The 13,556-nt window shown below is 39.2% G+C and overlaps 1 protein-coding gene across 1 annotated transcript; it reads right to left on the bottom strand.

Annotated features, from left to right (window-relative positions):
- Positions 1–269: 269 nt before the first annotated feature.
- LOC139722724 (proteasome subunit alpha type-5-like) lies at positions 270–13,328 on the bottom strand. Its single transcript, XM_071634017.1, has 9 exons — positions 13,218–13,328; positions 10,281–10,350; positions 9,315–9,381; positions 8,734–8,928; positions 7,500–7,607; positions 5,162–5,220; positions 4,253–4,355; positions 3,237–3,323; positions 270–2,434 (listed from the first exon to the last, which is right to left on the bottom strand). Exons 2-9 carry the CDS (start codon positions 10,307–10,309, stop codon positions 2,357–2,359), a joined length of 726 nt encoding a protein of 241 aa, XP_071490118.1. The 5' UTR covers positions 10,310–10,350; positions 13,218–13,328; the 3' UTR covers positions 270–2,356.
- Positions 13,329–13,556: the final 228 nt, after the last annotated feature.

Genomic DNA, 13,556 nt, shown 5'->3' on the forward strand with positions numbered 1-13,556 from the left:
AACTTTCGCGTGCATTTTAATTTTGCGAATGTTGGTGCTCGCGAAATTCACGAAATTAAAATGCACGTTATCATTCCTCGTTTTACAGTATTCTAGAATTGCTGAGCAGTATGGTTTACAATATTTAGTATGTTTTTCCTTCATCAAAAATGTTGGTTTTATTTTGCATGATATATTTACATCCAAAAACACACAAAGACACACACTCACACACACAGAGACACAAAAATGAGTATTTGGTCAATATTAAAAGTACCTGTCCTAAAGTTTCATTTCAACACAACATAAAACATCTCACAAATGTCATAAATGAAAGCAGGGATACACTTTCTAAGTCACTTTCCGACTTTAATTGAAAGCAAGTCCTACACACGAATCTGAACATACATCAAGAATGCATCGCGAAGTTTGACAACCGTTGTACGAAAATAATATGTACATGAAAATTATGTTACAACACTCCACAACAACTACAAGTTTTCAACTTGATTCATTCAGAACTGAAGTGGGTCTTGACCTCCAGAGGTAGGCAACGGCCAGCAACAAGCCATGGGTCAGTGCGGTCAAAGATTTCGCAAAGTCACTAATCTTACAGTCTGACAAGTGGGGAGTGAAAAAAAAAATGTGGAGAAATACCACAATGCAAAATATGCCATGGAGTTAATATGACAGGCATCATCTGTTCATCAGAACCATCACAGCACCAAGTCCATGGAGTTATCACCTTCTGCTTCTTTGACATCTTACACAAGAAAATGCTGTGCTTACTTTCATTTATTGTTAGTCCGTTCAGAGAATTCATCCTCATGTGTGTGTGGTGATGTCCTCATTTTGGAGGTGGGGTGACAAGCTTTGGTCAAGTCCCATGTAACCTTCATAACCTATCAATTTACTACAACCATGCAGAGTGTGTATACTTCTTGCCACAATGGATTACTGGGCTTCAGAAATTATAAAGCGTGCTAAAAACACTAGTTAGTTCTCTTCTTTTTTCATTGGGTGGCGATGGAATATTTGCATGTTTATCAAGAAAAATGCAATAAGATTGCTTATCAAGCGATCAAACTTAGTTCTCTTCTTGCAGCTGTATGTCTAGAAAAGGCTAAATGCATATATCCCTTTTCAAAGAGTTGCACCAAAATGCATTTCAAAACATACGTCTCCCAATAATAGATGCTGCACCCACATTGGAAGGCAGAACAGAGAACTGAATACCATGTCTAGATAACATTGCAAGTCAGACCTATCTGCGATGCAATATGTTCTTGAACTGGTAAGAAATCATCCCTGCTGTAGTTGTATTTTTGTAACACCAAAGCAGGGCATCAATTGGGGAAGAGTTTGTTTCACCGGCCTTTTAAGTCTTTATATCTTTTAGAATATTGCTATGAATCTTAACAGATATATAACATGGACCAGACAAGTTGCAAGTAAGAGAAAAAGGGGGAAAATAAAAGAAAACTAAATAAACAAAAACAAAACAAAACAAAACAAAATCCTTGCATGGTCCAAATATAACCAGAACCTCCTCATCACTCCAATTTGTTAACCCCTCCTTCAAATGTTTCAAGAAGGAATTGTTACTGATATCACACATCTACCTCAGACTTTCTGTGGTACAGTTTAGTGCTGTGACCTTGAACATCTCTTAAGGAGGGTCTACACATGACTGTTGGCAGGCAAAGTTATGACAAGTCTGAGAACGGCTTGAGAAGCAATTTGATTCAAAGTTTTGTGTGCACAAGTAAATATTTAGTAATGTCTCACATTTTTGATAGTCACACGTATGTGTATTTACACTAGGGCCCCATTTCATAAAAGATGTTAGGATGACAACTCTTGCTGGAATGACCACTTTCCACAGCAAACAGCCAATCAGGAAGCTGTATTCTTGTCGTTACCATGACAATAGTCATTCCAGCAAATAGTTGTCATCAAATAAACTCTTTATGAAATGGGGCCCAGGTCACGTACACAACTCTTCACTATTTATGATCCTGAGAGTTTTAGACTCCAAATTCTTGTTGCTGGGTCGGGAAGAGGAGAGGGGCTGCGACGGTTGTGAGAGGTGACACTAGGAACATGCAGCCTGGGTGCATGCATTCAGTCTTGTGTATATCTAATATCATCCCATTCAAACCCAGCACTCACATTCAGTCCCACCCTACCACTTTGCTGTGAGTAAAAGATTCAACGAGGCCTCGAGGACGATCCGTAACCCCTCCAAACATTCTTCATAGAGTGAGGTCCAAATCACAATGATGTGTGACAACATTTTACAAGTTGAGAATCAGAAGAGGAGAATGAAAATGAGTACAAATGATAATGAAAATGAATACTCTACAAGGAGGTCCTACTACATCTGTGTTATGATTGCCTCAATGTCTTCTTTAGAGAACATCTGGAAATTCTTTTCAGGGGTGACTGTTGCAACCTGTAAGAGAAAAAATGAACATTTATAGTGTGTCAGAGGGCATGTTTTTAACATGTCAATGTTATGATCATTAAGACATTTCAGTTCAGAAAAAGAAAAAAAGACAATAGAAGATTCAGAAGGTAATATAGGCAATATCAACTGTACATAATGAACTTTAGACCTCAAGAACATGTATTCTACACAACATGCAAGTGTATAATACTACAAGACACGTTGGCACATAAACATGAATTGATTAGTCATACGTTGCCCTGTATTTTGCTGCCTATTCATATAAAAGTATATAAATGTTCATATTTGGGATTTAGATGCTAGATGCAAGATATACAATCAGATAACTGACTTGGTGAACAAAAAAAAAAGGACATGTTGGTGGATAAAATGCACAGAAAATATCATTTATCTTTCACAGCAAAAAAACAAATAAGGCAAAGACTAATATGAAGACCACTGGAAAAAAAAAAATATATATATATATGATATATCAAAGCAAATATATTGAAGCTTAAACAATAAAGCATGAAACCAACAAAGGATTGTCTGTGAATTTTTCCACACAGACCTATCTAGTTCCTTCAATACACTTGGTGATCATAATACGTACAGATCAAGCATATTCTTATTCGAAAGGGAGTAAGATATAAAAGAAACCTCTGAAACCTCATCTTGTTTCTAACAGTCCTGTGGTAGCATCCCATCTACAATGGTTAGTTTTTTCTTTTCTTTTTTGTATCCCATAGCTAGCTATTTCAGGGAGATTTGGCTGTACGCTGCTGATCAAACAGCACATGCAACTCACCTCTACATTTGTTGAACTTAGCTTCTCCTCCATGACCTGCTTGAGAACAACGAGGGCCTCCTTCGAGGCTTCTTTCAGTGTCATTGACTGGGTAACACAAGAACAGAAAGCATAGAGCAGAAAATAATTATATATATTCTTACTCATGAATGATGAATCACAACTTATCCATTCATTTCTTCACTCAGGTAAAACTCCATCTCAGACAACTTTCTTCTTTTTTTTCTTTATCTCTTTCTTTGTCTGTCTGTCTATATTCCTATTTATCTCTTAATTTTATCTTAAACATGACGAACAAAGGAACAATGAACCATTTGCAAAAGCTACAAGCTACTTTCTTTCCACTGGTTTACTTATTTGAATATTTCAGAAAACATTTCTGACTGTCACTGCACATTCTCCAGTAACCCTGTACACCATGGGAGAAATCCATTGTGCATCCTATTTCTCAAATACATATCCGATTAGTTGTACTGTATACTGTAAAAAGACAATATATTTGCGGCATGAAAAGATTGCAAATGGAGCTGGCAGCCTTTCTCGCATGAAATAGTTGCAAACTGCCACCGGCATTCCAGTGGCGGATCCAGAGGGGGGTGCAACCGGCGCACGCCCCCCTTTATTTTTCGTTAAAAACAAAAGAAATAAAAAGAAAAAAATGAATTGAAACCCGGAAGTGGTGCCAAAAATATTATTCACGCCCCCCCCCCCCCCCTTTACAGAATTCCTGGATCCGCCCCTGCATTCAATGCATATAGTGTAGGCAAGAACTTTCACATGCATCTTAATTTTGCAAATGTTGGCTCTCGCGATATTCATGAAATTAAAATGAATGTGAACATTCCTCATTTTACAGTATCCCTGACTTTCTGTGTCATTTACTTTGCCCCATCATCCAAAAACATGTCACTTCTTCCTCGGCATTCTCACACAGCCAGAATATCATCCCACCTTTCCATCCTCCTCCCAGCCAATCTTTCGCCCAACCCTATCCATCCACCTAGCTCAGGTCTCACCTTGTGGTAGAGTTCTTGCAGCTGCGACTGGGCCCCTTCCGACCCCGACCCGATGGCCTTTGCGTCGAACTGCAGGAACGTCCCCGATGGGTCCATGTGGTATCTGATTGGGGGCAGAAATCATGCACCAGCATGAAGGCATAAAAACACACTACCAACCAGGAAAGGTGCTGTACACACTGAAGTGTCATAGCAATTTTTTGCCGGAGGCGCTGTTCTCTTCTGCAACTCTGCTGGTGGCTGCAGGTCACTGACCTTTCATCATATCAAAATGGGTCATCCTAAGTAACTGGCACTTGCTACATTGTGTTTCAGCATCTTGGTGTCATCCAATACACTATGATACTCATAAGCCTTCCCTGCAGCACCATTCTCTGGGTAATACAGTATTTACATGTCTTTTCTTGAAGACTGTGTACATGGTACCTAGTCTGCCCTCTTCCACCCCCCACCAACTTTATCACTTTTTTTTCTACTTTTTCTGCAGTGGGGGAGGGGTAAGAATTGCAAGAGACAGTTCTTTCTGACCCATGACTCCTTGAGTCATGCTAGTCCTCATAAACACATTGGCCCGAAGTTCAAAAGGGTAGTTTAAATAAAATCCATAGCTTAAATTTAGTCTATAGACCAAATCACACGGCACATTTTTCACATAGGTATGTCAAAGTGCATTCATTATAAGATGTCTTTTCACAAAGCAATATGTTCTGCACATTAACACAGTTGAAATAGGCATGACTAACAGACTAAATTTAAACTACATTTCTGAATTCTGGCTATTGAGTTTGATACATTGTTTGTTTGCTTGTTGTCTCCAAAACAAAAGTAAAAAGGACTACAGCCAGCAGTGAAACGTAGCTACAAATTACTTCACAGTAACACTCTGATGAAATGAGACTTGTTACTTACAATACCGGGCCATTCTGATCAATACCGGCAAACAGCAATGCAACTCCAAATGGACGACTCTGGTATGGGAAATCGAAAGGAAAAGGAATGAACATCTGCAGCTGCAGAAACTTTCATCTCATTCTCATTAAATCTGATAAACAGCATAACAATGAGTACAAGGGCCCAAAGAAGTACAGGGTAATATTCTGTCATGCCCCTGAATCGTATTGAAGGCTCTCATGTGATGCCTGAAACACTTTACGACTTAACTTTGGTTTGGTTCAAAAGCATTTAATCTCAGAAGCCTCATCTCACTGGATGTACTGCGGCAAATACATCACACACATCCAATAAAAGATAATAGATAACTTTGCAGAAATAATAAACATTGTCTGTTTACCTCTCCTGACTTGAACATCCCTGCATAAATGTGATTACCGACAGAAGTCTATCATAACTACTAAATACAGTCAAACCTGCCTTAGCGGCCACCTGTCTATAGCGGCCACTGAAAAATCCCCCCGAGAGAAAAGCCCTGTTTAAGACCCTGTGTAAAGCGGCCACCTGTCTACCGTGGCCAGCGGCCACAATTTTGTTTCCTGCGGTAGGATTTTAACCTGTCTATAGCGGCCACAGACCCAGTATTTCAGTGTGTTTTTCTGATTTGTGGCCGTGCCAGTCATTCATTGGTAACGTTCAGTGATCGCCACCGCTGCATTCATCACTTATTCAGTCATAATAATGCACTAGTGTGAAGCTTTCTTCACGACTGTACAACATGCTACTGTGTATAACAATTTCATAGACGCCGGCATTGTTCAATGCATGAAACACACGTGTGCATATGTATACGCATGTACATGTACACATGAAAGTAGCCTACCTATAGATGTATACAACGATAATACATGTACATACAGTACATGCATAGGCAATGCACACATATAGTTGGATAACCAGTCTATAGCGGCCACCTGTCTACAATGGCCACTTTTTCCGTTTCCCTTGGGTGGCCGCTATAGACAGGTTTGACTGTATAGGAATGCAAATGTGCTTTACTTGGTTCTCGTGTATTGGACTTGTAAGCAATCTATTGCACGTGCATTTGTGAAATATTAAAATTACAGTACTTTTTTCTAGAGGGACAGTACACAGCCTTTTGCTTTTATCATCTCTTTTCTATAGCTGAACAACAGACACTACTTACCACTAGGAAAACAATAAGAAAACAGAACTACAATATAATTTTTTCGTGTCTATTAAAGATAATAAAAAGTTTTGGTACCTCAAAAGTTTCCCTGAATTTCCTTGTCTTAGTTTGTGTTTCAGGTTAAAGTATGTTGTCTGTGAGACTTACTCGCCCCAAAGTGCTCTCATGTCTTAGTAATCATGCAATAATGGTTTCGTACCAGAGCCGCCGCCGTAGTATTGTACGAAACCACTGACTGCGACCAGCAGCCCCATACGCATAGTGTAATGGGGCTTCGCATTGTAGCATTCAGGATCATGACAGATTTAGTATCGCGGGTAAACGTCAACTTAAAATCCAAACATTTCTTCAATTTGAAGACTTACCAATTACGTTAAAGTATTGAAAACAGGCTTCGGACAACATTTGGTTCTGCCAATAGTCCCTTTCTGTTAGAATTGATGACTGAATGTGACTCGGTCGAGAGGACCTTGGAAGAGCTACATACACTGAATACTACAGCCGGCGCATGCGCACACAAACATCTTGTCCGTTCATGGATTTGAAATTTGGACGCATGTGATGTGTTCGCATGCACTAGCTGTAGTATTCAGTGTATGTAGCTTTCCCAAGGTCCTCTCGACCAAGTCACATTCAGTCATCAATTCGAACAGAAAGGGACTATTGGCAGAACCAAACGTTTTCTGAAGCCTGTTTTCAATACTTCAACTTAATTGGTAAGTCTTCAAATTGAAGAAATTTTTTGGATTTTAAGTTGATATTTACCTGCGATACTAAATCTGTCATGATCCTGTATGCTACAATGCGAAGCCCCATTACGCTATGCGTATGGGGCTGCTGGTCGCAGTTAATTGCATGATTACTAAGACATGAGAGCACTTTGGGGCGAGTAAGTCTCACAGTGTTAGTTATATGAAAGGTACTTTAACCTGAAACACAAACTAAGACAAGGAAATTCGGGGAAACTTTTGAGGTACCAAAACTTTTTATTATCTTTAAGATCAAAGTTTATGTACGGGCATTTCCCCATAGCACACCTTTCATCTGAGTGTGCCTTAGACACAAGAATTGCTGGTATGTTATGATGACCATGGCTAGATAACATTTCTGTCTCTGAACAAATGACACTGGACGCCGCAGACTCACCATTGCACCAACACCCGCCTCATCGTCACCGAACTGAAGTGCCAGGTTTGACACCGCCTGGGTCACACTCTCCACGGACATCTTCTCATTGTATGTAAACCAGTGACTCTGAAACAACGACGACAACAACAATAAAAACACGGATTACATGTATCTTAATCATCCTTGTCTCAACTCATCAATAATATGCCAGACACAGGCTGTATCAGTTCATGTTTAATGGTTTCATGTCATGTTTTGTAATGAGGTGTCTCCACCATATCAAGAACTAAGCGCTGGTTGAAAGGGATTCTACCCACAAGTGGAAATAAATGCATATCATATACATCATATCGCATATCACACAGCATATGTGCTAAGTATGCATATACATTGAATTTCCATTTCTTCAAGACAAGAACACAATTCAAAAACTTGATAGACTAGACTGACAGATAGGTAGAAATATAGATGGATAATAATTTAGACGAATAGATGATTTGAAAATAAACACAAGGATAAGTAACAAACTATTAACAAACAAAGAGATCGAGTCATATTATCGAGATATCATACATAGAGATTGAGCTCTCACAGCTTTTCCCATGATTAGCGTGACGGAGCTGTATATCTATAGAGCACAATGAAGAGAAGAACTATCTGGGTTTTTAACCTATTACCCACCTTCCTGCTTTCAAGGTGGTTGCACTACCACCTGAGCTGAAGCCAGTTCAAGGCAGAGACACAATAAACCTGGTAAAAATGCATAAATGTCTCCTTCTATCTTTTCTTTTCTCTCTCGTGAGACTAACAATTCCTTAGTTTCCATTCATGAGAGGAGAAAAAAATACAAATACTGATATTTCCTTCTTTGTATCCTTGTTTTTTTTTTCCTTTCTTTCTCTGCAAATCATATCACAGATGACACCATTTTACTTCTTGTCACTGTGCACCACATTAAGCCTCTCACTCAAAAGATCTACTGTATACACCAAATATTTCGCGAGGTTTTTATTTTTCGCAAATTTTGCAAGTCATGTGCTCTTCGCTAATTCAAAGACACACAAAAGAATTTACCCTGATCCCGACACGAACATGACGTGCAAGCATACATTTCTCCATTCAGTACATGTACTGTACTCCAGGATCACAAATCTAACCACTCGCGAAATTGTCGGAAAGTCCAGATTTGTGAAAAATTAGACTCTCTAAATATGTGGCATTTACAGCGTTACAACACATCCATCATCCATACCTGTGCCTCTACTCTTGCTTTGTCGATCATCGTTCTCGAGTCGGCAATCAGCCCACTCATGGCACACCCGATGTGGCTGTCGATCTCCACAATCTTCTCTATACTGGTGGCCTCCATCAGGGGGGATGTGACTCGCTTCTCTACCGCCAGGACCACACCCTCCGTTGTCCTGATGCCAATGGCTGTAGAACCGAGCTAGCATCGCCATGAGACAAAGAGCAATAAAATGAAAATATATTACTCTTGGGTAATACTTCATTCACAAAAACAGTGATATGGACCGATGAAGACATACAGGAGTGCCTTCTGAGTAGCGTTTCATTCTGTTTTAAACACAGATGTCACAACACTAACCTAAAGTAATTAAAAAGACTGAACACAACACATACTGTTAATGCCTGAACTAGTGAATGCATGCATAACTTTGTGATAGAATCATGTGTCCTAAAATTGAAATTTTTCCGATACAGTAGATAGAATCAATGAAACAACATAATTCATCCAGACTTTCCTTTCCTCCTCAAAACTAAAACCACACTAGATCAGCAAATTGCTATTCACATTGATGATGCCATACATACCTTGATGGCTTCAATAGCATATTCAACCTGGAACAGACGACCCTCTGGAGAAAATGTATTGACTCCCCTATAGATGTCAAAATTCACACAGAAAAGAGCAATACTTATTTTTGAGAAAGCAAAATTTTACATGGCATGAATACAAAAACAAATTTGAACACCAATTTCTTGCTTGTCTCTTGATCTCTGACTTCAAAATATTACATGATAATGGTAAGACACCAGCATGACCACATAAACATTGATATGACAGGCAAATGATTGCAATATGTAGCTTCTGCTGCATACATAGGATGCCATGTTTGAATAGCTGAATGCAAAGTGGAGCCTGTAATAAATCATGGATCAGGGAACACAAAATATTGAATGCAATAATAACTCTCTTTGCCATGGCTTTCAAGATGTGCTTTCCTCCAGTATTCTAAACCTGATGAGAAACAAGAGAAAAAGAGTTTCTAACCTTGATATGTGGGTCAGTCCATTGGGTTGGGTCAACAAATTGTATGATGTCCTTGTAACAGAGATATCAACTTTTTCATTTTACAATGAAGATCATTTCAAATGTGGTCAAGTTTTGGGGTGTCAATATGAACTTTGTCCCCTGCTATAGTGATGCATGTTTAAATCAGAAATCTTTCATAGACTTGCTGCACCTCAAATTAATTTTCTCACCTCTGTTACGGACATCACATTTATGCAGCACTGGCAATAAATTCTCTGGTCTGAAACTGCAATACCCATGATGCTTGAGCAGTAAAACTTGATGGGATACGGTTTTCTTCCCGAAATCATCACTGGCAGATAGTTGTTTGGTTTTAATAAAGCCTGGATTTTGAGCTCTAGTATGTCAGAAAAGATGATCAAACCCCACGGGCTAACCCATATTCAGATGGGGTCCATAGAATATGGGTTAAGGTAGAGAAGGAGAGAGAAAAAGCAGGGGCAGCAGCAGGAGGGATAACTAACCTGTCATACTCGGATCTTGTCTGGAACATTATGAAGTATATCTAGTCTGTGTCTCTCCGAGGAAAATACACTGCAAAGGAAACAAAAAACAGGGTAACAGTGAGGTTCAAGACTCGTACTGTGAGGTTTGCGACGATATTAAAATGTTCCATAGCAACATGTAACCTTATATCAATAAGAACGTCATTGTAAATGAATAGCAAATTTGCACTTTATGCAGGGAGCAGAAAGAGGTCTGTAATCTATCACAACATTTGGCAAAATCGCTGTTGCTGCTACAAGCAAGCCAAAAGTCGAACACCCCAGGAAGAAAAATCTCTCTGTCCAGAGAAGTTTAACAACATTTTTGGATTCAACGGTCCTCTTCCTTACACTCACACAAAACACGGTGATAGTCAAAAAATATAGAACACACAACTCTACTGTTCTGTGATATAGAAGCGCACACACTACAGTTATACATGCACTTCTATGTATTTTGCTGATGAATGATCATCAGCGAGTCGGTTTCCGTCTTAGAACATCCTCCCCTATACCTACAAGAAGTCAGTATGACAGCCTTCAGTCTGTATAGGAGGAGATTCTATCGAGCCAGACATACATGTAGTCTCCGAGATCCGCGTAACATATCAAGGTGTTACATCAAGCACTTGCCCGATTGCCTGGGGCAAGTGAAAATCAAAATCACGCAAGTGTTTTGGAACAAAGAGAAAAAATGCTTGCCCGAATTGGTCAAGCAAAAAGTTTTGAGGCCATCTTTTTTTTTTAAACTTTTCCCCTTCAAGTCAACCATACAGAAGCTCAAAGATAATGACTTTTAAGTGATGCAAAAACAATTTATTTTCATTTCAGCACTTTTAAGTGAAGAAGCCGCAACACAATGCAACACCAAAATTCGACTGAACCAACTTTGTTACTGATGTGTGAATCAATGTGTGCTGTTTATTCAAGCAGCTGTGTTTTATCAAGCCTGTGACTTACAAGTGCTTGATATCACTTTCTTATATTTTTGGACTTTCTTTTCGGGCAAGTGTTGAACCTTGAACCCTGAAAAGGATAATCCCTGCAGCAGCTCATAGAAAGCTAAACTGAGATGAACCATGCAATGACGACATTGGTCAACGGTGCTTGAAAGTGCTAATTTTATATCTAGCTATTTAAAATAAAATGGCATGTGCATGCAAATAAAAGTCAGGCTGCCAGGCTTACAGTCACGGGGTCAACAACTTCAAAATCTGCTTGCCTGATTGGGCAAGTGGTAAAGAAGTTTGGGCAAGTGGTAGAGAAGTTATGTAGCACCCTGCATATCCCCAATGACAAGATCCAGACTGATCAATCTTTCGCCTTTCGTTCAGTCAACAACAGAGTACTGTAACACATCACATAGAGTAAAATATCCCATTTGCGGCAGTTTAAGCATTGTTAAGGGTTTTTCCAACTTGTAAACAAATCAGGCAAATTATTTTCAACCATTTCATATATCATAGACAAGATTATCCATTAACGCAATTCTTTTCATAAAAGAAATTTACCATTGACCAACGCAGTTTTCATGATTTACCAGGGCAAAACCCGGCACAATTTTCGCCGATAAGGGCGATATGCGACGTAGTATTTCTGCGTGCGGCACGATGTACAATCCCTATGCAATACGCGCGTGCTCCGCGATCTTTAGCTGAACGCCTTCACATGTCTCGCGAACACTGCGTAAGCACCAATTCCCATTGCGAAAGCACGTGAAAATAGCGGGCGCACATGCCTTGGCCGCAAACAAGATCGCAATTCTGGCGGTGTTGTTGATGTCTTTCTCATGTTTTTCTCATTTTTTTCGATGGTAACATCCACTTTCCGAAAAAAATGGCGGCCCACATCGGCTCGCGAAAGTTCTATTTTACGTGAGGATATGTTTTCAAAATCCATGAACATAGAGAAAACGACAAAAAATCCAGTTTCTTTGACCATTGTTTCCTTAACTGTTATGTTAAGAAGTACCGAAAATTTCATTTTGGATGCGATATGTTGACATTTAGGTGAGAAAATTTCACTTTCGTCAGAGATCGTGCCCATTTTATCAGTTGGTTTTTGTTGATTGCTAGTGTGTTAGTATATGTGTAGTGTGCATGTAACAGTGCAGTGCTGTGTTTAGCGGTATATTACCGTGTATGTTGTACCTGCCGCGAACGGCTGCACGGCCGCATACTGCCGCAGTTACTCTAGTCATAGATAGACCTAAATAAACACCTGTTTATGCCAAAATTTGACCATGCCGCTAGCTAGATTTGTACTTGATCTATCTATTCCATAACAATACATAACATGGCAACTGAAGTTGTACTTGTTACTAGTTAGAGATTTTTTGTTTTGTTTTGTTTTTACTTTTTTCTTTTTCTGTTTGTTTGTTTGTTTGGGTTTCTTTGCTTTGATGTTTGAGCAGCACTTTGCTTTGATAAACTACTAGACCCCCTCTAACATTACGTGGAAGGAGATCCTCTATAATATCATAACTAAGTAAATTTAACTTGTTAAACTGTCAATTTACATAGAATCTAATTTTAACACTGTTTAAATTATATTTAGATCATGGCTTTTTGCTCAGCTGTTTAAGTCATCAAATGCACATAAAATTTAATAAAATACACCGGCCATGCAAATGCAAATATGACAGAAACATACTAGGATTGTGAAACGAATACTAGAGTGTCTAATAACCTTTCAGTCTCCTAATGCAAGTAATAGCAGTGCAGAATTAACATCACTCAGAACCACGATGCTGTCGCATTGCTTGCGTTGGAAAGATCCTGCAAATTTTTCAGTGTCTGGGACCACATGAAGCTTGCATTTTTCTTTCTCTTGATTCTTAACTTTCCAAATTCCTTTGCAATCACGACAAATGTATTTCTCTAGTTTCTCTAGTACAGTGGAAATCAATATTCTTACCTAGGGTGGTAGGTATAGTCTTGCTCGGACAATATTTAGTCCAAAATTCGATATTTCTATGCCTTCAACGAATCACAAAATCTGCTGAGCAGTCGCTGACAGGAAGTAGCATGTAGCAGGTGTATGATGGGAATATGTATTAGGTGCTGTTCGATTGAGGTAAGATTGACGTCACGGGGTGTGGTTCTGCAATTTAACGGGAACATTATAATGGACAAATTCACATAGTATGAACTCATGTAGCGACCCTGCGGATCGTAATGACATACATCCTGGATGAAACATTACTGAGCATGAGCAACATGAATGTGAGCCACTCATAGGGAGATAAAAACGACT

The sequence above is a fragment of the Diadema antillarum genome, unplaced genomic scaffold (genome assembly GCF_040938485.1).
Source record: "Diadema antillarum isolate AM-2024a unplaced genomic scaffold, OU_Dant_1.0 scf00000014, whole genome shotgun sequence".
NCBI lineage: Eukaryota > Metazoa > Echinodermata > Echinoidea > Diadematoida > Diadematidae > Diadema > Diadema antillarum.